This window comes from Gymnoscopelus braueri (genome assembly GCF_963280865.1).
Source record: "Gymnoscopelus braueri genome assembly, chromosome: 22".
Classification (NCBI taxonomy): Eukaryota; Metazoa; Chordata; class Actinopteri; order Myctophiformes; family Myctophidae; genus Gymnoscopelus; species Gymnoscopelus braueri.
Genome location: NC_137624.1, coordinates 42,722,915 through 42,750,415, shown reverse-complemented (window position 1 = coordinate 42,750,415; position 27,501 = coordinate 42,722,915). Strand labels below are relative to the sequence as shown.

General features: G+C 40.1%; 2 protein-coding genes across 2 annotated transcripts in view; both read left to right on the top strand.

Annotated features, from left to right (window-relative positions):
• LOC308077936 (uncharacterized protein) overlaps positions 1-27,501 on the top strand; it is a 196,499-nt gene that overhangs the window by 96,172 nt on the left and 72,826 nt on the right. The gene's annotated exons all lie outside the window — the stretch shown is intronic.
• Positions 55-20,127, top strand: LOC308078249 (uncharacterized protein; the record flags this gene model as incomplete). Its single annotated transcript, XM_080419369.1, has 8 exons — positions 55-524; positions 13,483-13,607; positions 15,486-15,548; positions 15,913-15,966; positions 16,621-16,698; positions 17,744-17,776; positions 18,799-18,924; positions 19,437-20,127. 8 exons carry the CDS (start codon positions 55-57, stop codon positions 19,718-19,720), a joined length of 1,233 nt encoding a protein of 410 aa, XP_080275495.1. The 3' UTR covers positions 19,721-20,127.

The window sequence follows — 27,501 nt, the reverse complement described above, 5'->3', positions numbered from 1 at the left end:
TATATGCGAGAGCTGGCGCAAACATCTGGGAACAGAGATTAGAGCTGTAAAAGCATGGCGACCCCAGAGTCTGATCATTCCACGGATGAGGAAGACTACTTTGACATAATCTCTGATTCAGAAATACATCGGGGTTACTTATTTGAACCCGACTACACCGAAGAACAGCTCCAGAGCATGGACGAAGAGGAAGCAGCGGCTGCTGATGCAGACAGACCGCCGCCAGCGATACGCGTTGGCGACGCTTCTTGGTGCCTTTGCACCAATTGTATGCCCATGGAGACAGAAGACGAGTCACTGTGTTGCCATGAATTCTTCCGTACCCAATTCCTGCTGGATGAGCTGCTGGATGAGCGAGATGCCGGTGGACCAGCAGGGCCCCGGACACCGATCTGTGTAACTGCGCACAACAGTTTTGGAGCTCACTTGGACCGCCATAACCTGGAAACTTACTTCAGGATTCCCAAAAAGAACTGGGAGAATCAACCAGAACCAAGGGGGGCAGGTGGACGGCTGGCTCACGAGTGAGTAAACATTGCTGTGAAGTTGCCACTATCACTATAATCTCACGTTGTATACCTCGGGTAGACGAAACTAGCTGATGACGGTACATGGAGCCAACAGCAACACGCGTCCTGATCTGATTGCGTTGTTGCCTCTTTTCGAATAAAATAATAAATAGCCTGTCCTATCCCACACGAGGGACACAACGTGAGTGCTGGCATCAATCAATGTATTTGTTATTGGATTTGTGGAGCCGTGGAAAGTTTGTTATTGTTTACTTTGACTGTAGGCCCTGAAATGTCATGGCGGAACTTCAACCTGGTTTTGTCACTTTCTCCATTTACAGGCCATTCATCTACATAATATTTCAAATCTAAAATTCTTACTCCGTGGCCACGGATGTTACAATTTGAATAGGGTGGGTCTAAGTACCCGTATCTTCCTTATTGTTCAATAAAAAACATTGTAATCCGAACGGTGGCCATTTTCTCCGACTTCTCCTTATGCTTTCAACTAGGCGACCTTACCGGTTGGAAGGTGTATTGCACTCTGATACATTATAACTCTATGCAAAAATGGCCGTCAATCGGATTGAAAGGCTTTTTATTGAACAATACGGAAGATACGGGCACCTACACCCACCCGATTCAAATTGTAACATCCGTGGCCATGGGTCCGTTTTTGATATTTGAAATCTGAACCTTTATGTAGATGTACGGGCTGTAAATGGAGAAAGTGCCCAAACCAGGTTGAAGCTCTGTCATGACGCTGGTCATGTGAAGTAGAGCTAGTTGACTTTTAGTTGTTTGTGTGCTTGCATTCCTTAGACTTGATATATCTATGATCCCTTGTAATTGTAGACTCCTGGGTCGTTATAATGTTCCAGATGGATAATATTCTACCCAGTGTGTAATAGTGTTCATTTTACATGTCAATATTAGGCTACTGTAGGTGTGTATTTACTGTAAGCATTGAAGAGTCAAATGGGAGCATATACAATATTCATTCAACTCAACTGTTTTACGCCTACCTACATGGAAGCTAGATACAAGCATTATTTGTGTACAAAATAGGAATGAATTAGAAGAGAATGATCCTATCTATCAGACGGATTGGAATGAGGTGTGTGTATTATTTTAGCTGTCATTCTGAATAGTAGTGTAATATTCTGGTCCATGTAACGGTACCGATCTAATCATGCCTTTTGTCAATTATGTCTTTCAGTCAATATCGTTTGGTAGCCTATAGACACTTCCTTGAGTGGGTGTTGCAAGGAGAGAAACTTGGTCATGGAGTTCGCATCATCTTACCGGCCTGCGTCATAAAAGCCACAAGACGCTCATTTCCATCACCAACGGCCAGCAAGTCCAAGACCAAGCTTTTGAAGAGCTATGAACAGCTGAAATGCACCTGCCATGTTGTTTTCTTATTTGTTTGGTGAATAAAACTTTGAGATTCTTCACATTTGGTTGCAATATTCATTGAAGGTATGCCTATGATAAGCATTCATGAGAAATGTACATTTCATTACCTGACCAGTAGATTCTACTTTTTCAGTTTGACATATTTGATACCAATTACAACTGTGGGACTATAATGTACTTTTGAAACATCATTAGACATACCTGCTCTGTTGCCACACAATTCCTTTTATCATGTATGTTACATAAACAACTTCATGAGTATACTGTCCATGTTTTAGTCAGATATAACAGTGCAAATGATATGTAGCAGGGGAAGCCTATATACTGTTATCAACTTGGTATTAGTGTTCGCATATCCAAAATGATATGGAGAGTAAAAACCAGATAACAAAGTATGCCAGTCTGCTAGCCTGAGTTCAATATTATCAAAACTTATCACAACCTTGTGGGCTGATAAATAACACTGGTTTGCATCTTGCAACATGACATAGCTTGTATATGAGCACAATGGAAGGGACACTGGTAGTAGCTTTTTACTTCCATATTGGCACATACAAGGATTTTCTCTAAAGCCGGTGCATTCCAATGACACAGTAGTATGCAAAATTCTCCATTCACTCAAAATGTGAACAAGCAATGATAAGGTAAACAGTTTCCATTGCTGCTTGATTCAATATTCCAATTGTTGTCACACCTTGATTGACAAGTACATAATAGTAATGATGATAGAGCTGTTTGTCCTTATCACCCATGTGAAGTACACATGACTTTCAGAAAGGCCAGCCGGACACAGAGCCATGATAATAAATGAAATGTTTTATTTGCTATGGAAAGGTTACAGTATCTCAACAGGTGTCAGGCATCATGGTCGACATTGGTGAGAAAAGAGGTTAGACTCAAGTTCATGTTATGTGTCCAAAGTTGGTGTGACCTGAATTTCCCTAAAACAGAGATTACATACCAGGCTGGACCCATAAAACCAAAACAAAAGGGTTAGAGGCAGCCTGAAAAGGAGATAATGTTATCGTGTTAGAAAGGAGCCAGCTCTTGCATGGCCTTGCCTAAAAGGATACTGTGCACTGGCTGTAGAATAAGCATAAATGCACTCAGACAATGTTCTGGCAACTGTTATCATACCCACTTTGTAGCCCATATATACATTTCTGCTCAACTTTCACGAGCGTGAGGGGCCTACTGTCAAGGACAGTTATTGTCACCTCACAAGTTTACAGATGTTGCAGTTATAAAATATAATCATAATAGAGGAAGAAGTGATAATGCCTGTGTGACGTCCCACGTAGCCAGATATAGCAGCAGGGCTCAGCACTCAGCCTGATGATGTAAAGTGTGTGGCCATTTGCGGTCCCTGGTGAATATGACAGGAGAGGTGTCACTGACTGGCAACATTTTTGGGAAGGAGAAGACATTAGCTTCACAACATGCAGGAGTTACCTATTCAAACCGACTCTGTTTTCTGTCGAGTAATTCTTGCAGGGGAGGGGCAGGTGTTCGGGCAATGTTGGGTGGAAGGTCCAATGGTTGAGGCAGACCGAGTGAGGATGTCGGCGCCTTGTACTTCACACTTGGATCCAGGCGCCGCTCAAAAACCAGCTGAATTAGTCTGTCTCTAAAGTCGGTCGTGCGAGGCTCATAAATCTTTTTCTCCACCCACATGCCTGAGCGCCTGCAGTTTACCTTCTTGTGACGTGGTGCACCTAATGATGGATGAAAAAATAGTTTCAACAAGGACTCACCATTGAAAGTATGTATACTGCAAGTGTAACAAATAAACTTAATTTATCTGCTCCAGAAACACCTGCAAGAGTAGTGGCTTGTCTCCTCTTGACTACATTCTCGTTGTGCTCAAGAATGGCAAGATGGACTCTCTCTTTCATCCCCATGTATGAGAACGACTGGCGTTTAGGGATGTATTTCAGAAGGGCACTGTGGAACACCTCCAGCTCACCTGTGTGTTGTAACATGAAAGCACAGAAACAGCCACTTTCAACCAACTGGTATGTATCATTTGAAAAGGTGCCAACTTGACAATGATTTATGATTGCTCATCGCTTTCAAGGGCTAATTCCTTACCAGTATGCACACACAGCACATACACACACACACACACACACACACACACACACACACACACACACACACACACTTCCGATGGTAGAACATTTTCTAACAAACAAGTAAGACGCGCGAACGCGGTAAGCGAACGCACAAAAAAATGTATAATACTGAAAACAAATATTTAAAAAAAAGTAACCAATAAAAAAAATTAAAAAAAATACAAAAGAAATCTGCGTTACAAGGAGCATCTTAGAAAAATACAAATTCACAAAAAAAAAACTTTGAATGTTTTGGAACAATTCAACAAAGTGTTTGAAGTGCCTGTTTCACCCACTTCCGGGGGGCGGAGGCAAAATCCGAGCCCGAAGTATTTGTTCGTAGACCCCCACTTAGGGGGGGTAGAAAAAGTTTCGGAGCGATTCGGGCACTTTTCATTTAACATGGGGTTTCAATGGGGAGTTTTTAGGAGCCTTCTCCGGGGCGTGGCTTCCGGGGGAAGGGGCGGGCTTAAACGCAACCTTGACAGGTGTGTTCAGTTTTCATTTGATGTATGGTACGTCTAAAATTGGACATTTACTTATCTCAGAGGAGCTGCACACAGGCAGTGCACACAGAGATACAGAGACACAACCCGAGCACGGTTTCATAGTAAGCTCCACTTGCCTTCGGCGCGCCTCCTTCCGCTGCGTTCGCAATCAATTCATTATTTTCTTATTATTTTCATAATTGATCAATTATTTTCCTATTATTCTAGCTTATCAGTCCTAGCTGTAGGCTACATCTCTATCATTGACTGTATGGTGAGTCCATCACTGATTGCTGTGTCAAGATTTAAACTAAGAACACTGACCAGTGTATCCCTCAGTATTGTGCTGCTTATGAGTGCACGTGTTGTGCATGTGATGTGCATGTGTTGTGTTGTGCATGTGTTGTGCACGTGAGTGTTGTATGTCTATCCAACCCAGCAAGACAGGGTTTCTACAACAACGTGATGTTATCAACCTACAATGAGAGCATGAACGCCCCGAGACTAGATATTCAGGACGGAGGTTGGGAGAATGTTTTTTTTGGGGGGGTTTACAATTTCCTTTTGTCAAACCTCCACCAGTGTTGTATATGTATCAGTTTTCTTCCTCATACCTTCAATACTCCTTCAATTATCCTTCCACGCGGGTGTAACCTATTTATTGGTGCCAGTTTCCCTGGATTCATTCAAAAACGGATTAATGGACTGCATGGGGTGTGGTCAGACAATGAAACAATTAAAATCAACCGCAGGCACAGTGAAAAACTGGGGCAGGAAAATAGAAAAAACAGAAGGCATGTCATCTGTTCAGGAGCTATTTGCTACCAAGGCAAAGGAACTGGACAAGTAAAGCTGGTTGTCGTTAGTTGAGAGACAGTGTTTCAAAGTGTCCACTAATGACAACAACAACTATAATAACACTCCACAATCATAATCCATGTAAACCCTCCATCCACAGCCTGGGTCCTTCTCCAACCTAAAAGTTAGCTCACGTCTGATCAAAGTTAGATGCCTTCACATTAAACTATTGTGACACTGCATTCATAAAAAAATCCTGGCATGACCTTCATTAATCACTCATCATGTCTATTGTCTTTTTTGTCTCTCAAGTTTCCTTGTTCCAGTGTTCCATTGGCATTTTATTTAACTCTTTAACTTTAAAATCTACACACACACACACACACACAGACAGACACACAGACACACACACACACACACACACACACACACACACACACACACACACACACACACACACACACACACACACACACACACACACACACACACACTTATTTAATAGGTAATCAGGTGCAATCAGGTGTAATCAGGTGCAGCAGCAAAATATATATCTGCTTTATTAACAACCACTGCTGGAAATGGACATAATTTAGACTACTGGGGGATGTGGAATATGTATGTTTATATACTTATTTATGATCTAATACTACTCAAGCTGTTTTTCTACAGCTGTTGTCCTGTACCTCCATAAAATAAAATACAAAATGAAAACTGGTGTTATACAACTGGTGGAAAGTAGAAGGAAATTGGCACCGATAATTAAGTGTGAGTTTGAGGGGAACAAATAGTGAAGGTAATATGAGGAAGAAAACCAAACAATGATGTTGGAGGTTGCATGACAAGGAAACAAATACATTTGCCTAAATAAAAGAAAATAAATTCCCCGCTCTCTCTTTCTTGTTCCAGTGAACATGGCCAGGGGCGTGCTGGGACCAAAATTCAGCTCTGGGATTTTCCGAACCGGCCCACCGTTTTGTGGGGGGGGGGGTTGCTGCGTTTTAACCCAGCAACCCTATGTAAATTGCGCCACTGCTGATAAACGTCCCAGCCCAACAGTAATGTAACTAATAATTGGGCCGCGCGACCCGGAAATTACCTTAATAATCCTACAACGGGAGCAAAAAAAATGTTTTATAAAAAAAAATAATAATAATAATTTCCCAGTGGCCAGCACGTCCCTGAACATGGCGTTAAATATCTAGTTTTGGCGTTCATGCTCTCATTGTAGGTTGATAAAGTCATGCATGCTGTTGTAGAAACCCTGTCTAGCTGGGTTCAATAGATATGCGACATTCACGTGCACAGCACATGCACATCACATGCACATCACATGCACATCACATGCACAACACTTGCAAAACACTTGCACGTCACATGCACAACAAGTGGGTGAAATTCGTTTTCGTGCATAGTTCCCATCGTATCGTTATTTCCATAGAAAAAAAGAAGAGGAAGATGAGGGGGGGGAGGGAGGGGGGGGGCATTAATGACAGTTTAAGAGAGACTTTGTGTTGTCAAAATGAATATTATACATTTATAAGCAAAACAATCAGCATAAGATTTCTTTTTTTTATTCACATTTATGTACATTCATGGCTCATGGCAAAAACAAAAAAGCAGGATATTTTGTGGAGAACTTTTAGCCTAAAGTCCACAAGGATGTAATCGATGCAAAAATGCATTGAAAAAGTAGTGCCCAGACGTGGAAACGAAACGTCCCTTTTTCATGGTTCGCCAAATGGCCTAAGAAGGAAACTGGCGCCGATAAATAAGTCACAGTCTGAGGGGAACAAAAGATGAAGGTATGAGGAAGAAAACCAACTATGATGGTGGAGGTTGTTGCGTGAGAAGGAAACAAATACATTTGCAGAAAATAAAAGAATCCCCTCTCTTGTCAACATCAAGTTAAATATCTAGTCTGGGCGTTCATGCTCTCATTGTTTCACACACACACACACACACACACACACACACACACACACACACACACACACACACACACGCACACACACACACACACACACACACACACACACACACACACACACACACACACGCACATGTGCATTCATGCCCGCACGACGCACACCCACAGGTGGATGAGTTGGTAAAGGGGTTGTTCTTTTTGGAGATGGGTGAGTATATAAGACAGCTGCATGATGTGTGCAGGATCACTTGTTTCAGGATGGAGGCCAGTGGAGCTTTGCTGCTGTTCCTCTTCTGTCTGTGTGAGGCTTCCATATTGGCACATACAAGGATTTTCTCTAAAGCCGGTGCATTCCAATGACACAGTAGTATGCAAAATTCTCCATTCACTCAAAATGTGAACAAGCAATGATAAGGTAAACAGTTTCCATTGCTGCTTGATTCAATATTCCAATTGTTGTCACACCTTGATTGACAAGTACATAATAGTAATGATGATAGAGCTGTTTGTCCTTATCACCCATGTGAAGTACACATAACTTTCAGAAAGGCCAGCCGGACACAGAGCCATGATAATAAATGAAATGTTTTATTTGCTATGGAAAGGTTACAGTATCTCAACAGGTGTCAGGCATCATGGTCGACATTGGTGAGAAAAGAGGTTAGACTCAAGTTCATGTTATGTGTCCAAAGTTGGTGTGACCTGAATTTCCCTAAAACAGAGATTACATACCAGGCTGGACCCATAAAACCAAAACAAAAGGGTTAGAGGCAGCCTGAAAAGGAGATAATGTTATCGTGTTAGAAAGGAGCCAGCTCTTGCATGGCCTTGCCTAAAAGGATACTGTGCACTGGCTGTAGAATAAGCATAAATGCACTCAGACAATGTTCTGGCAACTGTCATCATACCCACTTTGTAGCCCATATATACATTTCTGCTCAACTTTCACGAGCGTGAGGGGCCTACTGTCAAGGACAGTTATTGTCACCTCACAAGTTTACAGATGTTGCAGTTATAAAATATAATCATAATAGAGGAAGAAGTGATAATGCCTGTGTGACGTCCCACGTAGCCAGATATAGCAGCAGGGCTCAGCACTCAGCCTGATGATGTAAAGTGTGTGGCCATTTGCGGTCCCTGGTGAATATGACAGGAGAGGTGTCACTGACTGGCAACATTTTTGGGAAGGAGAAGACATTAGCTTCACAACATGCAGGAGTTACCTATTCAAACCGACTCTGTTTTCTGTCGAGTAATTCTTGCAGGGGAGGGGCAGGTGTCCGGGCAATGTTGGGTGGAAGGTCCAATGGTTGAGGCAGACCGAGTGAGGATGTCGGCGCCTTGTACTTCACACTTGGATCCAGGCGCCGCTCAAAAACCAGCTGAATTAGTCTGTCTCTAAAGTCGGTCGTGCGAGGCTCATAAATCTTTTTCTCCACCCACATGCCTGAGCGCCTGCAGTTCACCTTCTTGTGACGTGGTGCACCTAATGATGGATGAAAAAATAGTTTCAACAAGGACTCACCATTGAAAGTATGTATACTGCAAGTGTAACAAATAAACTTCATTTATCTGCTCCAGAAACACCTGCAAGAGTAGTGGCTTGTCTCCTCTTGACTACATTCTCGTTGTGCTCAAGAATGGCAAGATGGACTCTCTCTTTCATCCCCATGTATGAGAACGACTGGCGTTTAGGGATGTATTTCAGAAGGGCACTGTGGAACACCTCCAGCTCACCTGTGTGTTGTAACATGAAAGCACAGAAACAGCCACTTTCAACCAACTGGTATGTATCATTTGAAAAGGTGCCAACTTGACAATGATTTATGATTGCTCATCGCTTTCAAGGGCTAATTCCTTACCAGTATGCACACACAGCACATACACACACACACATACACACACACACACACACACACACACACACACACACACACACACACACACACACACTTCCGATGGTAGAACATTTTCTAACAAACAAGTAAGACGCGCGAACGCGGTAAGCGAACGCACAAACAAATTTATAATACTGAAAACAAATATTTAAAAAAAAGTAACCAATAAATTTTTTTTTTTAAAATACAAAAGAAATCTACGTTACAAGGAGCATCTTAGAAAAATACAAATTCACAAAAAAAAAACTTTGAATGTTTTTGAACAATTCAACAAAGTGTTTGAAGTGCCTGTTTCACCCACTTCCGGGGGGCGGAGGCAAAATCCGAGCCCGAAGTATTTGTTCGTAGACCCCCACTTAGGGGGGGTAGAAAAAGTTTCGATTCGGGCACTTTTCATTTAACATGGGGTTTCAATGGGGAGTTTTTAGGAGCCTTCTCCGGGGCGTGGCTTCCGGGGGAAGGGGCGGGCTTAAACGCAACCTTGACAGGTGTGTTCAGTTTTCAAAGACCTTTCATTTGATGTATGGTACGTCTAAATTGGACATTTACTTATCTCAGAGGAGCTGCACACAGAGATACAGAGACACAACCCGAGCACGGTTTCATAGTAAGCTCCACTTGCCTTCGGCGCGCCTCCTTCCGCTGCGTTCGCAATCAATTCATTATTTTCTTATTATTTTCATAATTGATCAATTATTTTCCTATTATTCTAGCTTATCAGTCCTAGCTGTAGGCTACATCTCTATCATTGACTGTATGGTGAGTCCATCACTGATTGCTGTGTCAAGATTTAAACTAAGAACACTGACCAGTGTATCCCTCAGTATTGTGCTGCTTATGAGTGCACGTGTTGTGCATGTGATGTGCATTTGTTGTGTTGTGCATGTGTTGTGCACGTGAGTGTTGTATGTCTATCCAACCCAGCAAGACAGGGTTTCTACAACAACGTGATGTTATCAACCTACAATGAGAGCATGAACGCCCCGAGACTAGATATTCAGGACGGAGGTTGGGAGAATGTTTTTTTTGGGGGGGTTTACAATTTCCTTTTGTCAAACCTCCACCAGTGTTGTATATGTATCAGTTTTCTTCCTCATACCTTCAATACTCCTTCAATTATCCTTCCACGCGGGTGTAACCTATTTATTGGTGCCAGTTTCCCTGGATTCATTCAAAAACGGATTCATGGACTGCATGGGGTGTGGTCAGACAATGAAACAATTAAAATCAACCGCAGGCACAGTGAAAAACTGGGGCAGGAAAATAGAAAAAACAGAAGGCATGTCATCTGTTCAGGAGCTATTTGCTACCAAGGCAAAGGAACTGGACAAGTAAAGCTGGTTGTCGTTAGTTGAGAGACAGTGTTTCAAAGTGTCCACTAATGACAACAACAACTATAATAACACTCCACAATCATAATCCATGTAAACCCTCCATCCACAGCCTGGGTCCTTCTCCAACCTAAAAGTTAGCTCACGTCTGATCAAAGTTAGATGCCTTCACATTAAACTATTGTGACACTGCATTCATAAAAAAATCCTGGCATGCCCTTCATTAATCACTCATCATGTCTATTGTCTTTTTTGTCTCTCAAGTTTCCTTGTTCCAGTGTTCCATTGGCATTTTATTTAACTCCACACACACACACACACACACACACACACACACACACACACACACACACACACACACACACACACACACACACACACACACACACACACACACACACACACACACACACACACACACTTATTTAATAGGTAATCAGGTGCAATCAGGTGTAATCAGGTGCAGCAGCAAAATATATATCTGCTTTATTAACAAGTAAGACGCGCGAACGCTGGAAGCGAACGCAACTCGAAAATATTGTGTATTTACGGACTTGTAATCCGTGTTATTTCACCGTGATGGGGAGAGAACATTGACATTGTGTGTGTGTGTGTGTTACTATGTTAACCTGAGCAGGGTAACATAGTAAGCTCCACTTGGTCGGAGACGCGGCGAAGCCGCGCCTCCTTCCGCATTCGCAACAACCACTGCTGGAAATGGACATAATTTAGACTACCGGGGGGATGTGGAATATGTATGTTTATATACTTATTTATGATCTAATACTACTCAAGCTGTTTTTCTACAGCTGTTGTCCTGTACCTCCATAAAATAAAATACAAAATACAAACTGGTGTTATACAACTGGTGGAAAGTAGAAGGAAATTGGCACCGATAATTAAGTGTGAGTTTGAGGGGAACAAATAGTGAAGGTAATATGAGGAAGAAAACCAAACAATGATGTTGGAGGTTGCATGACAAGGAAACAAATACATTTGCCTAAATAAAAGAAAATAAATTCCCCGCTCTCTCTTTCTTGTTCCAGTGAACATGGCCAGGGGCGTGCTGGGACCAAAATTCAGCTCTGGGATTTTCCGAACCGGCCCACCGTTTTGTGGGGGGGGGGGTTGCTGCGTTTTAACCCAGCAACCCTATGTAAATTGCGCCACTGCTGATAAACGTCCCAGCCCAACAGTAATGTAACTAATAATTGGGCCGCGCGACCCGGAAATTACCTTAATAATCCTACAACGGGAGCAAAAAAAATGTTTTATAAAAAAAAAAAAGAATAATAATTTCCCAGTGGCCAGCACGTCCCTGAACATGGCGTTAAATATCTAGTTTTGGCGTTCATGCTCTCATTGTAGGTTGATAAAGTCATGCATGCTGTTGTAGAAACCCTGTCTAGCTGGGTTCAATATTGATTGATTGATGTAGTTTATTTAGAAAGACATGAGAATAGTACATGACAGTACATAACAGTACATGGAAGTACAAATTCACAATACAAGGTCTACTAAACTGGAAACCCTCATTAAGCATTACGCTTGTTTAAGATGAGAACCCCATGCACACAAATCATGATGATATATAAGAGGCAGGCAGATATACACACTACTATACAGAATGTCATACAATCAGCTTTCAGGTTACTGGTATGACGAGAGAAAAAAAAAATATATATATATATACAAAAGAGGAAAATGAAGGAGGGGGGGGGGTAGGGAGGGGTAGGTTAAGACTTAGACAGGGGCCATTTTCGAATTGCAGCCTCCTGAAGGTGTATCTTTAGGGCAGTTTTGAAAGTGAGTAGGGTTTTACACTCCTTTACTCCTTTTGGTAGGGCATTCCACATTTTTGATGAATAGCATGAGAACGAGTTCATACCCTTAGTTGAGCCAAATCTGGGTTGAACATGATCAGTGGAGCTGCCTCTGGTGTTATGATCATGGACTTCATTAACATTTTTGAAGTATTTTGACAAATACAGGGGGATCCCAATGTTGTGGTGTATCTTGAAGACCAGGCCCATAGCAAGTTGCTGTACTCTGTCCTCAACCCTAAGCCATCCAATCCTAGCAAAATGAGCAGGGGTTTATAGATATGCGACATTCACGTGCACAGCACATGCACATCACATGCACATCACATGCACATCACATGCACAACACTTGCAAAACACTTGCACGTCACATGCACAACAAGTGGGTGAAATTCGTTTTCGTGCATAGTTCCCATCGTATCGTTATTTCCATAGAAAAAAAGAAGAGGAAGATGAGGGGGGGGAGGGAGGGGGGGGGGCATTAATGACAGTTTAAGAGAGACTTTGTGTTGTCAAAATGAATATTATACATTTATAAGCAAAACAATCAGCATAAGATTTCTTTTTTTTATTCACATTTATGTACATTCATGGCTCATGGCAAAAACAAAAAAGCAGGATATTTTGTGGAGAACTTTTAGCCTAAAGTCCACAAGGATGTAATCGATGCAAAAATGCATTGAAAAAGTAGTGCCCAGACGTGGAAACAAAACGTCCCTTTTTCATGGTTCGCCAAATGGCCTAAGAAGGAAACTGGCGCCGATAAATAAGTCACAGACTGAGGGGAACAAAAGATGAAGGTATGAGGAAGAAAACCAACTATGATGGTGGAGGTTGTTGCGTGAGAAGGAAACAAATACATTTGCAGAAAATAAAAGAATCCCCTCTCTCTATCTTGTCAACATCAAGTTAAATATCTAGTCTGGGCGTTCATGCTCTCATTGTTTCACACACACACACACACACACACACACACACACACACACACACACACACACACACACACACACACACACACGCACACACACACACACACACACACGTGCACATGTGCATTCATGCCCGCACGACGCACACCCACAGGTGGATGAGTTGGTAAAGGGGTTGTTCTTTTTGGAGATGGGTGAGTATATAAGACAGCTGCATGATGTGTGCAGGATCACTTGTTTCAGGATGGAGGCCAGTGGAGCTTTGCTGCTGTTCCTCTTCTGTCTGTGTGAGGCTGGGCCTGAGGCTGGTAACCTTGAGCTGAGCGCCGACCATCATGAGAACCAAGGAACTTCAAATGAAAATGCAGGTAAGGATAATGCAGACGCTTTTTCCCCACCGCCTATAGGTCAGCTCTGGGTAGGAAAGAGACGTTGCTGTCTTCTTAACTATGTTGCTGTGAGTGGAAAAAGCTGCAAGACAGTGGCTCAGTTTCTCATTTTATTGTGAGAACGCTAACGCGTTTCGGCCGTAGCCTTCCTCAGAGCAGATTAAAAGAGGTCACTCTTTTCTTTACATTTTTCCACTTAGGTGGTTTTTCATTTGATTTATATACATAGCTGAGCACCCACTGCCTAAACTAAAAAGGCATCCAGAGGAAGCGCACCAGTTTTTCTTTCTTATGTTGCTGCGAGCTCAGAGAATACTGTTTGATAATGTAATTTAGAGTATACTTAATCCATATAATTCACAATGGAAACCACTCAAACATAATCAGAATTAACTTCATTGTCCCACTGTTTTTCTTTTTCCTTTTTTGAGCACGCTCCTTAATTTTGTTATTGTTAGAAGGGCTAGGGTAGAGATAGAGTAAGAGAAGGAGAAACAAGAAATGACAAAGTCATATCAGCTTGCAGTAAGCTAAACCCTTTGAACAGTATTGTCAACTACATTGTTTCAGAGACATAACGAATGTCATTCTTATTAAGCTTAATGTTTATGTAATATATAATATAATATAATAACCGTTCAGTCCGTTTTATATATATATATATATATATTGCACGTCTCTATATATATATATATATATATATATATATATATATATATATTGCATATATATATTGCACGTCTCTCTCTCTCTCTCTCTCTCTCTCTCTCTCTCTCTCTCTCTCTCTATATATATATATATATATATATATATATATATATTGCACGTCTCTCTCTCTCTCTCTCTATATATATATATATATATATATATATATATATATATATATATATATATTGCATATATATATTGCACGTCTCTCTCTCTCTCTCTCTCTCTCTCTCTCTCTCTCTCTATATATATATATATATATATAGTTGCGCGTCTATCTGTTGATCAGGCCTGCGACCTGATAAAAACACAGGAAATAACTACTAATAATAAAAAATCACACCCTGTGTGAAGTGGGCGGTGTCTTGCTAGCTAATCACAATAGAGCATCGCAGTTCCCGCCCACTTCCTGGTTTTTCCTGGTGCCGGAAGAAAAAACTCAATGCATTTTTCCATTGACATTTCCAAAAATATTTATATCTATTAATTTAAGCCTCGAATCAAGCCATCATGACATGACATGAATCATGACCATAAAACGTTTGATTCTGTGATATTTTTTTTTGAAAACGGCAAAACAAAGGGTATTTATTAAATATAGTATATCATATAATTAAATATAAAATGAATACAAAATCACAGAAAAAAACGTTTTATGGTCATGATTCATGTCATGTCATGATGGCTTGATTCGAGGCTTAAATTAATAGATATAAATATTTTTGGAAATGTCAATGGAAAAATGCATTGAGTTTTTTCTTCCGGCACCAGGAAAAACCAGGAAGTGGGCGGGAACTGCGATGCTCTATACTGAATTGAGTCAACCAATCATGTACAAAAGATAAATACATTTATTGAAACACTCTTTATGATGGACGAAACCATAACTTAAAAAAAAACAAATTTATGTTTTTTTTTAAGTTATGGTTTCTTATATAGGGCTATGCACATGTGTCATGTGACACTGGCCAATCACAGTCCTGAATAGATTGTGATTGGCCAATCACGGTGCAGGGTTGGCGGGGTAAATGTTTGGCCAATCACAGCGCAGGATAATTGTACACATTTCCAAACCTCACTTATAGGGGCGGTTTCACCGCCCCAAAAGTATTTATAATAGCCTGACTGCTAATGCTGTGCTGTTTTCAGCCCTCCTTGCTAAACTGACAACCTTGGAAATGAGGTTGACTGAGGCTGAAAGGCAGAATGCAGGTATGTACAGAAAAGTCAGAGAACAGATGTTTTGATGACACAATTTATACTTGATCTACTGTATATAATTCACATGTGAAAGCTTTAAAATGCATCATTATTGGGGTCGAATTAAATCAACCACTCAAATTCATTTTCATCCTTTTAAAATCTAAATGCATGAGTATGTATGATTGACTTAAGGTAGGGTAAGTGATCTCTTTTGGTTTAAACAAAAGGTTTTTGTTATAAGGCTATAGCTCTACATACAAACACTCTATACTGTAGCAATGAGTACTATGAGAATATAAAGCTATTTAACACTTATTTTTACCAAAGAGAATCACTTAACCTACCTTTAATGGTAATGCTGTGATGGTTTCAGCTCATCTGTCCAACCTAGAAGTGGAAGTGGAGGAATTGAAGAGACAGAATTCAGGTATTACAGTATGCCTTCACATTTAGCAAACATTTTCACTCATGGTTGAATTTTGTATCCTTAGTTAAAGACGGGTTGCCGTGATTTTCAGTGATTTTTCCTCCCCCTAAAACATGATCATCAGGTATTATGGTTAGGCCTATACTAGGAGGAAGATTCTTTTCAAAAAAGTGTACAGAAAGTGTTAAAATGATGTTTTTATGTGGACACGCCTCCAGTTCATTAAGTATACCTGGTTCTCACCTTAGCACCTCCCACCTGAACCAGTCCCTCCGCCTCCTGTCCTAGTCCCTCCTCCTCCTCATGCCCACACCTGTTGTGTTATGATAATGAGGGGGAGGGTATATTTCTACTGCGTCATTAAAGCGCTGTTTTTCTATTGGCACGTTCGACCCTCAAGGTTTCAGCCTCCAGGAAGAAACTCAAAATAGTCAGAGAAGACATAAAACACCATAAAAACACCACCAGGGGGCTTAATGAAGTTCTATCAACCTCATAGACACATGAAAGACAGAAAAAGTGCAAAACCATGGCACCACCTCTTTAAATATTCAAATTCCATACATGTTGAGATTTCTCTGTTCAGGTTGCACCTTCTCACAACCATACTTGTCTCTCCCTAATCCGTGTCATTACTGTATCTGTCCTGGACAGGAAGTGTCAATCAGTCATGTGGACCACTTTGCCATGAGTCGAAAGTCCTCCCCCGTCTTCGCAGAGCAGCTTACGCCGGTAAGACCACAAGAATGAATGAATGAATGAATTTATTTCGGTCATTAAGCCATGTACAGAGTTTGTCATTTAACATTTCCAAGGAAGAAAAAAAAAAAAAAAATTCATGGACCGAAAAGGTGTAGGCTGAAGCCGTAGCTTATAGTGCCTACCCTTATGATATTATAAAACAAACAATAACCAAACATCAATCAATACTCAAAACAAAACAAAACAAAGACAAAGACAACATTTGTCTTTTCATCTACACAAAATAACATGTAATGGTTTATAATTCTTTTTTATATTTATCTACAATATTATCTTTAAACATTTTCTTGAATTTATGTATCGAACTGCATTTCTTTAGGTCATTTTCACAACTATTCCATATTTCTCTTGCCATTACCGATGTACATTTCTTTTTAATATTTGTTCTAGCTGTAATAATTTCAAACATAAGTATACCCCTCAACTCGTACTGATTTTCTTTAATTTGAAACAGATTCTGAATACATCTTGGAAGCAGTTTCTTTTGTGCTTTGAATGCTAATAAAACTGTTTTCTGTGCTACTATATCATAGAATTTTAAGGTATTATACTTAATAAAGAGTTTATTAGTCGGTTCATAATATCCTGATCTATTTATTATCCTTATGGCTCTCTTCTGTAATAAAAAAATAGGGTTGGTATTCGTTTTGTATGCATTACCCCATATTTCCACACAATAAGTGATGTATGGAACTATGAGTGAACAATATATTAAGTACAGTGATTTCTGACAGAGGATATATTTAGTTTTATGTAATATTGCAATAGTTTTGGACATTTTTATTTTTACATTATTTATATGTGATTTCCAGCATAGTTTATCATCTATCATTACTCCCAAAAACTTATTTTCATATACTCTTTCTATTTCCATACCACTGATTTTAATTGTAGCTTGATTTTTTATTTTCCTGGTGCCAAATATTATATAATTTGTTTTAGTTAAATTCAATGATAGCTTGTTAATATCAAACCATGTCTTAATTTTATTTAATTCCCCTTCCACTGTATTCAGAAGCTGCTGCAAATTCTTCCCGGAACAATAAAGGTTTGTATCATCAGCAAACAAAACATAATTTAATATTGGTGACACTTTACATATCTCATTTATATATAGTATAAATAATTTCGGACCTAGAACCGAGCCTTGCGGGACGCCGAAGGTGACTTTTTCTAGTCCCGATTTTTTATTATTTATTTGAACATATTGATATCTATCCTCTAGGTAACTTTTTATCCATGAATTAGCTATCCCTCTTACACCGTATCTCTCAAGTTTATTTAATAATAGGCTGTGGTCTATGGTGTCAAAAGCCTTTTTCAAATCAATAAATACTCCCAATAAATACTCACAAGCCATAGACATATAAAGGTAGACGCCTCCTCCGGCTCTGAGGCGTCTGTATCTCGGGCGCCATTTTGGAAGGCAAGCTTCCTGACTACTGGCCAACCACAGCTCGTCTTTTCCGGGACTTGTCAGAATCTAGTTGTATACAAATATAACGGTATATTTTTATACAACTAGATTCTGACAAGTTCCGGAAAAAGACGCGCTGTGATTGGCCAGTAGTCAGGAAGCTTGCCTTCTCCAAAATGGCGCCCGAGATACGACCTGTATCCAATGAACTGCAGAGGCCAATGAGGTATCTAGGTTTCTATATCTATCCCACAAACACCGTAACACCCATTATAGGACAGAAATAATTACAGTAGAGTCTATTATACTGTAGCAGCCGATATCGGATCACTTCAATATTTTATCACTACATTAGACGCAGGACACTGTCATTATGAAAAATCATAAATCAGGCATATGTCTGGCCACTTCAAAGGCCCCTTCCTATGTGAAAGCACCCCCCATACCCCCAGACAATGCCGGGCCTCCTCCTAACTGTCCCCATCACCTTTGAATCTATATTGATCATGTACTGTATATTGTAAACATGTAGTCAGCAATGTAGTTTTTTTCTAAAAAGCAGAAGTCATCAGAAAATGTAAAGTCACGTTACCAGAACCAGTGTTACATACAATAGACATAGATAAAAATACAATTTGTTCCTGTGTTGACAGGCAATGACCAAGTGGCATTCTCTGCTGGTTTGGGTGATGGACAAGTTGGACCATTTGCTCTTCAGACCAATCTGGTCTACAAGAGAGTCCACACTAACATCGGCAGTGCATACAATCCAGATACAGGTAGGTGGTGATTAGTCATGCCCCATTTAACCCATTAGAACCGGGAAAGCATCTGTGTCATTTTAGAGTTTAGCTATAGCAACATAAGTTTTTCAGAAAACTCTTTGGATTTAGAACAGGGGTTTAGAACAGTGGTTCTAAAAAATAGCAGATGTACAAGCTCACAGCTTGTACAGTAGTCACATAGACCAGTGTATTATAGCAAACGAGTCCCTCGCGCAAACATGAATAAAGTATTGCTCTCATGTATAAATGAGAAGAAAAAAGTTTAAAAGTTTAACATCACAGGACGAAATAATAGGCTAATAAAGCATTACAGGATATTATGTAATAGGCTACTTCTGTAATAACAATACTGGAATGCCAGTATCCAATATAGATTATGGATAATAGTTTATTGATCACTGTGTGGGTGTGTGTGTGTGGGTGTGTGCGTGTGCGTGTGCGTGTGTGCGTGCGTGCGTGCGTGCGTTCGTGCGCTTGCGTGCGCTTGCGTGCATTTTCTCTCATAGGTGTCTTCAGTGCACCAGTCACAGGAATCTACTACTTCACATTTACTGCATCTCACAAGTTTTCAGGCGAGAATGTGTTTGTCTTAATGTACAAAAACAGTCAGTTAGTCCTTAATAACTATGGATACAATAATCATGCCGGATGGGAATACATAACCAATTCAATCATTCTACGGCTGGAGAAGGGGGACATAGTTTACATGCGTTTACCTGGTGGTCGGTACAGGCTCTTTGATGGCAACAACCACAACATGTTTAGTGGTTTTCTGATCTACTCTTTGTAACACTTGTGTGGTGGAAAGTAAGAAAATAGGCTACATTTACTCAAGTACTGTACTTAAAGGTCCGGGTTAGTGGTTTTCTTTGGTTAAAATGGTTCTTCGTTTAAATATAGCTCTATATTCTGATAGTACTCATTGCTATAGAGTGTTTGCTCAGTAACAGGAGTCTTCATGTTTCTCCAGCTCTTTATTAAACAGAAAATGCATTTTCAGGTCGGGATGCCAATTGTATCCAATCAGGATAGAGAACTCAGTCAGGATACAGATTAAACAAGTGAGATTGGAAGTGATGACACAAAGAAATGAGCACACACAATTGGACCTCGAACACAAAAAATGAAGCTGATAAATGTGTGCTCTAATCTGATTGTCTGAAATGTTGTCACCTATACCTGAACATTTATTTTCTGTTTATTAAAGAGCTGGAGAGATGGGGGGACCCCTTTTACTGAACAAATACTCTTTAGCAGGGGTCTTCAACATTTTCAGATCAAGGACCCCTTAGCTGAGAGAGAGATGAAGCAGGGACCTCCGCTACATATTGGATTCATGTTAAATGTGTGTTTTCAAACATCTAACGACTTACACCCTCAATACTTTGTAAACTTGACCTTTGTCTCTGTACTTGGGCTGCTCTTTTTTTCCCTGTACACCAAACCTCTTTGACGAAAATAGCCGATTTTCCGGCTAATGTTCTAATGTTCCCCCCATAATAGGGATGTGAGGGTTCAAGTGTTTAATGTAAAATAAATAAATACATCTTTGTCCCTATCACACAAAGATGTGTCGGCCCCCTGCAGTATCTCTGAATACCCCCTAGGGGTCCCAGACCCCCTGTTGAAGAACCCTACTCTATAGCAATGAGTACTATCAGACTATTAGAGCTTTAACCTTTTAACAAAACACTTTTTGTTTTGACCAAAAAAATATCACTTACCCTACCTTTAAGTTTACTTGAGTATTTCTGCTTTATACTTCTACTCCGCTGATTTACTCCACTACTGATACACTTTGAAAGAGTGATGATGACTCCCTGAAGGCTGTAGCGATGAAGATCAGACATAATATCTGAAAATCACAGCAGCAATATTTACTATTTTCCATGGTTTTAATTAGTTTTGATCTTTGGGAATCTCTATGTTTAATCATACAGTAATTCACACAGTATATCTGAGGTGTATCACATATTACAGTGGTCATCTGTCAGGTTTCTTATGGGTATTTGTAACAATAGAAAATTATGTTTTTTTTTGTTTCAAAGCTGGTGGAAAAATTATTGTTTCACTCATATTCCTATGAATAAAGGTATGCATGCAAAGACAAATATGAGTTGTACTCTGATTCATCACATGAGATATTACTAAAACAATGTATTATTTATTATTTTAAACTTTTGTAGAAAGGCAAAGACATGAACATATCCCATTTTTTATTCATTACATTTGCGCATAGTAGCATTAGAAAAAAAATATTAAAACATAAAATAATGCATTAAATGGTAGCTTTTGTTTTAACCATGTTATAGCGTTGTGGGTCAATTTGATCATCCTTATAGGCTTGTTACAAATATTACTCTTGTTCTGTGTGAAATTGTGTGACTTTCTCATTTAGGTTCATGAATGTAAATATGACATTCAGACCCACTGATGAATGTCTGTGCAGAATCTGCATTTAGAAAAGAATAAATGTCAGCTTTACACAGATAATTTCATGTAGCCTACTAATATTATTGCACATACCACACAACTTTGATTATGCATTTTATTGTTATAGGATGTATCTATATGTTCACTAGTTTTGATTGCACTTTTACATATCGTCTCTGTTGGTTGGAAACCTCATTATGTCCAAATCATGTTACTTTTCATGATTCAAATTTAAAAATGCAAAAGTAGCAGATCTACCAGCTCGAAACGCGCCGCTTCACGCCGCGTTACGCCGCGTTTTGAACTTGCGGATCTGCTACTTTTGTTGCTTTTGTGTGACGCTGTAGTATCATCAAGAAGCTTGCAGATCGGCTATTTTCAAAAATTGGAAACACTTCTCAAAAGTGTACTTAAGTACAGTACTTGAGTAAATGTACTTATTTACTTTACACTACTGTGAATGATGCATAACTATGCTGCTGTGTGCTGTATGCTGAAGTCAGTTCCTGCACATCACACCTGCACTGATTTATTAACAATAGTTGAAGTCTCAAAGGACCTTTCTCAAGACAGATCAATCATTATTTCATTATAAAGTGACATGCTTAATTAAAGACCATACTTACATATTACACACACACACGCACACACACGCACACGCACACGCACACGCACACGAAGTACAAATATATATCATAGTCATATGAAAAAAACTACTTTTGAAACATATAATTGGACTGTGAAATAAATCAATGCATATTTCATTAAAAATGCCAATACGTTTTTTCTGAGAGAGTACATAGTCTACTTTGAGATGGTTAGGTGTACTGTAATGAAATGTCTAAGAATCAAATTCTTTCCTGGTAGGCTACAACATTATTTCATAATAACTGTCTTTTTGCCTTCTAGTTGCACAGTAGGTTTCCATGTGCTTACTATGCATTTATGAATTATTATTTATTGTGGGCACAGTTCTAATAAGGAACACAATTGCAAAGCAGTTGGCCACAGTTACATAGGCTTAAACACATAATCACACATGGTCACAAATACACACATTAAAGTTAATCATAGCGAAGGTATCAAAATACATTTACAAATGAAAAAAAAAATAAGAATATAGCTGCAAGCAGCAATAAGCGGGTTCGAGGGATAAGGCAGAGGCAGGAAGAGGCAGAAAGAGAGAGAGAGAGAGAGAATCACCTCAACACATTGTTGGGGACAGAGATCGAACCAGTGACCTATGGATTCACAGGCTGCCTCTCTTCTCATTGAGCTAGAGATATGGCCTCCCTGATGGTGTCTGTTGATATCTATAGTTTTTTCTGTCTGTTATGAACCAAGCCTCTGTTTCGCTAACTACTCTAGATCACTGGTTCACAAAACATTTACCAATAAAGTTTTCTTTTTGTCTCCTCGGAATGGAAACTATTGAAAATAGTCGATCTACAAGCTCACAACGCGTTGCTATCTGAAAAGTTGTGAGATTGTAGATCGGCTATTTTCACAAGAAAGTATGTCATACATAAAAAACTACTCTCAAAAAAGCATTTCATGTTATTTTTTAAAATTTGCACATGTCTGAATTAACAGGGTCATGTTTTGTACAATGCAATTTAAATATAACCTGTGTGTGTGAGTGGGGGTGGGGTTTGAACCAGGGACCTTCGGAACAAGAGCTGCAGTAACTTCTTTGTCTCTTCTGGGCAGCCAATCACGGTCCTGCACTCACTGCTTGTGGTCCTTAATTCTCTGCTGGATTTACTGTTTCACTGACCAGTTAAATCTTTCCCCCAACTTCCGGACCCGCCCCCGTCAGCAGCGGCAAATCTCGGTCCTGGATTTATTGTTTCACTGACCAGTTAAATCTTTCCCCCAACTCCCAGACTCCATTCCTAGTTGAGGAAGAAGGAGGAGCATGATGAAACAGCACAGAAAGGATTAAATACAAATAAAGATTGATTTGATTGATTTTTACACTTTGTCAGCTTGTTCTTTTGTCATTCCATGGTACATCATGATCTAGTAATTGTGTTTTTTTTACCTAACATGCAGTCCATTTGGAAATTAGTTGGCTGTTCATTGCAAGAGGAAGTTACAATCTTTTCTATTTTGATTAGCTTAATGCCTTCAAAGTACCCAGGCTGTGCTCCAGTATTTTATTTATTGTGGGTAATGTATTTGAGAACAGCAAAACCGATCATGTATGAGTTTATAGCCCTGAAACATGACTGTCATATCGTGACCGACCGTCATGGATGAGCTCAACTTGGTATTTAAACTTTCTCCCTTTTTGGTCCGTACATCTACATGAACTTTCATATTCCAAATATAAAGTGCTTACCCCATGGCTACGGATTTTACAATTATGTACGTTTCCTCAGAAGTACCCGAATATTCTGAATTGTTAAATAAAAAGCATTTTAATCCGATTGGTGGCCATTTTCCCCTTATTTTCTTCATATGCTTTCAACTACGTGACCCTATCGGCTGGGAGGTGTATTGCACTCTGGTACATTATAACTCTATGAGAAAATGGCCACCGATCGGATATTTTAATCCGATCGGTGGCTTTTTATTGACTAATACGGAAAATACGGGTACTTATTGAGGGCCCGTACACAAGTAAGACGCGCGAACGCGGTAAGCGAACGCACAAAAAAATTTATAATACTGAAAACAAATATTTAAAAAAAAGTAACCAAAAAATAAATAAAAAAAAATACAAAAGAAATCTGCGTTACAAGGAGCATCTTAGAAAAATACAAATTCACAAAAAAAAAACTTTGAATGTTTTTGAACAATTCAACAAAGTGTTTGAAGTGCCTGTTTCACCCACTTCCGGGGGGCGGAGGCAAAATCCGAGCCCGAAGTATTTGTTCGTAGACCCCCACTTAGGGGGGGTAGAAAAAGTTTCGGAGCGATTCGGGCACTTTTCATTTAACATGGGGTTTCAATGGGGAGTTTTTAGGAGCCTTCTCCGGGGCGTGGCTTCCGGGGGAAGGGGCGGGCTTAAACGCAACCTTGACAGGTGTGTTCAGTTTTCAAAGACCTTTCATTTGATGTATGGTACGTCTAAATTGGACATTTACTTATCTCAGAGGAGCTGCACACAGGCAGTGCACACAGAGATACAGAGACACAACCCGAGCACGGTTTCATAGTAAGCTCCACTTGCGCCTTCGGCGCGCCTCCTTCCGCTGCATTCGCAATAATTGTAACATGTGTGGCCATGAACTAAGCACTTTATTTTTGAAATCTGAACGTGTATATAGATGTATGGAGCAAAAAGGGAGAAAGTGCAAACACCAGGTTGAAGTTCATCCATGACCGATCTGCTGTTTGTGGTAGGCTACAGTGCCTCCCCGAATCCACAGACAGCCAATATATTTTGTACATGCAAAATTGCTGCTATACGAAAACGTATTGTTACTGCACTGTTTCTTATTTTTATTTTCATTTGTAATAAAATGTCACTGACATCACAAGGTATTCTTCATTTTATGTATGGTCCAGTATATTATTAATTCATATCAGTCACTATTCCAGTGGGGCAAGGCAGCCTACTGTAAGTCTTAAACAAAATAGATGTTGCATTAATAAAATATATAAAACATTTATCCCTATTAAACCTCAACAGTGAGTCAGTGGGTGACCGTCATGGATTTACTTCAACCTGGTGTTTGCACTTTCTCCATTTTTTTACCCGTTCAGATTTCAAATATAAAGTGCTCACCAAGGCCATGGATGTTGCAATTATGTACGTTTCCTCAAAAGTACCCGTATATTCCGTATTGTTCAATAAAAAGCATTTGAATCCGATTGGTGGCCATTTTTCTCCATAAGCTTTCAACATCGCGACCTTATCGGTTGGAAGGTGAATTGCACTCCGATACGTTATAACTCTATGAGAAAATGGCCACCAATCGGATTAAAATGCTTTTTATTGAACAATACGGAAGATACGGGTAATTCTGAGGGCCCGAACATAATTCTAACATCCATGGCCAGCCCTTTATATTGAAATATGAACGTTTATGTAGATGAATGAAGCAGTAAGGGAAAAGTGCAAACACCTGGTTGAAGTTCATCCATGACGGTAACAGAACTTGCGAAATGACATTTCCGGAGGGTTTACCAGGCTAAGCAAAGACATGGCTAGCATGCAGACAGAGTAAGACCGCATGGCTCATTTGCATATCCTCGTGAATTTTAAGTAGCCATGCGGTCTTCATTTACTTGTAACTGTATTGCGGTATTGATACTTTTACTTAAGTAAAAAGTGTCAGTACTTTTCCCACCACTGATTACTAGCAATAAGCAATAACTTGGATAACAATGACACGATTGCAAAATGTCGGCTAATTATTATTACCTACATAACTAAACGAGTTTAGGGAGTTAGGGGAAACAAGAGCTCGTCATAGTGTCAACATTATATTATATAAGCCAAATATAATGTAGGCTACCTATAGAGTCACTTAGACAGATCTGCAGTCATGGTGACACATAGGATGCGTGTCGAGCGCCTGTGAGCAGGCTGCCGTTTCATCTGCTCTGAGTGTTTTCTTGTTTGAGTGTCTTTTGTGAGCTTTTTCTTTTCCTATAAGGGGACTTTTTGTTTCCTTGGCTCTTTATATATCCTATGGATAAGAACATTGTATATCATTCATTCATTCCCATTGGTGTAATGTTTTTTTAAATGTTTACCATGCTTCTTTTTATTGACCTCTGTATGAATGTATTGCACTGGAGCCGTTGAGCAAAGCAAATTTCCTTCGGGATTAATAAAGTATATATCTATCTATCTATCTATCTAGGGGGTCCTCGTAGTTACTACAGGGGGTCCGAGATATACCATTTTCTCTCTCCTTTTTTCTTCTTTTTTTTACGCTATACCAGCATCCCTATTTTGCGGGGTAACCTACATTCACCGAAAATAGCCGATCTACAAGCTGACAATGCATCATGCTGCAACAGCTTGTAGATATGCTATGTTTGGTTAAGAAGTTTGGTGGCAAAAAAACAAGTACAGAGCCAAATGTCGAATGATTAATGCTTTAATCTCAACGTCAATTTTAATGTTTTCCGAATGAGAAATACAAATGTATTGGCTACTATAATAAGCACATCATGCTGCTACTGACATTATGCAGAGTATAGGCTATGAATATTCTTTTATTGCTCAATGATGAGTTTGCCTATTTGTTACATAACTAACAGAGTTTGGGTAGAGTTAGGGAAAGCGTTCACAATCACACTCTACAATTTTATTACACTTCTTCTTCTTATCACATAGCCAAAATATAATGTAGGCTATACACTTAATAGAAAATTGGACAATGTTTAGCTGTATGTCGGAAAGAAACCATGCAGGAACATTAAGTCAGCCAGTAAAAGCTCACGTTCTGCTTTGATCAGGTTAATGTTAATGTTATATTATCGGCTGCCTACAAGCATCGTTGAACTCGTGGCTCAACGTGCCCTCGGTGGCTCGTGGTAATTATTAATGCTTTAATCATCTCATCAATTGTAAGTCTAGAATGACAGACGCAATGAATACAAGAGTATGTTACATTATATGTACAGTATATATGCTACAAGCAAGCAGAGCCACATTGAACAAAGTTGGCTCGGGCAGGAGTCGATCCCTTCCTCCCAGTGAGTGTGCTTTTCTTTGATTGGCCGAACGTTGATATTATAGCGCTCCGACCTCGACAATCAGGCGATGACACGCGTCACACACAAACCTTACCTGTGACCAAGAGCAGGAAAAGCAAGCCGACGTGCATCATAGCTGCCCCTGCAGTACGTGTGCACGTACTGTATGATGTGGTAGAGAGACAGGTGACAGCCAGGGTATGTCACTGGTGTGTGTGTGTGTGTGTGTGTGTGTGTGTGTGTGTGTGTGTGTGTGTGTGTGTGTGTGTGTGTGTGTGTGTGTGTGTGTGTATGTGGGCTCCGCCTCGCTACTCCGACGCCTCGCTGCTCCGACGCCTCGCTGCTCCGACAGCCGTCCCTGGGTGCGGAGGTGGACCGGGGGTCCCTGGCTCCAGAGGCTTCAGCCTGGCCACTCGGCCGGTCGGCTCGGGCCTCTCCGGCCAGGGACCCCCAGGGACCCCCGGGGAGGCTTCGACC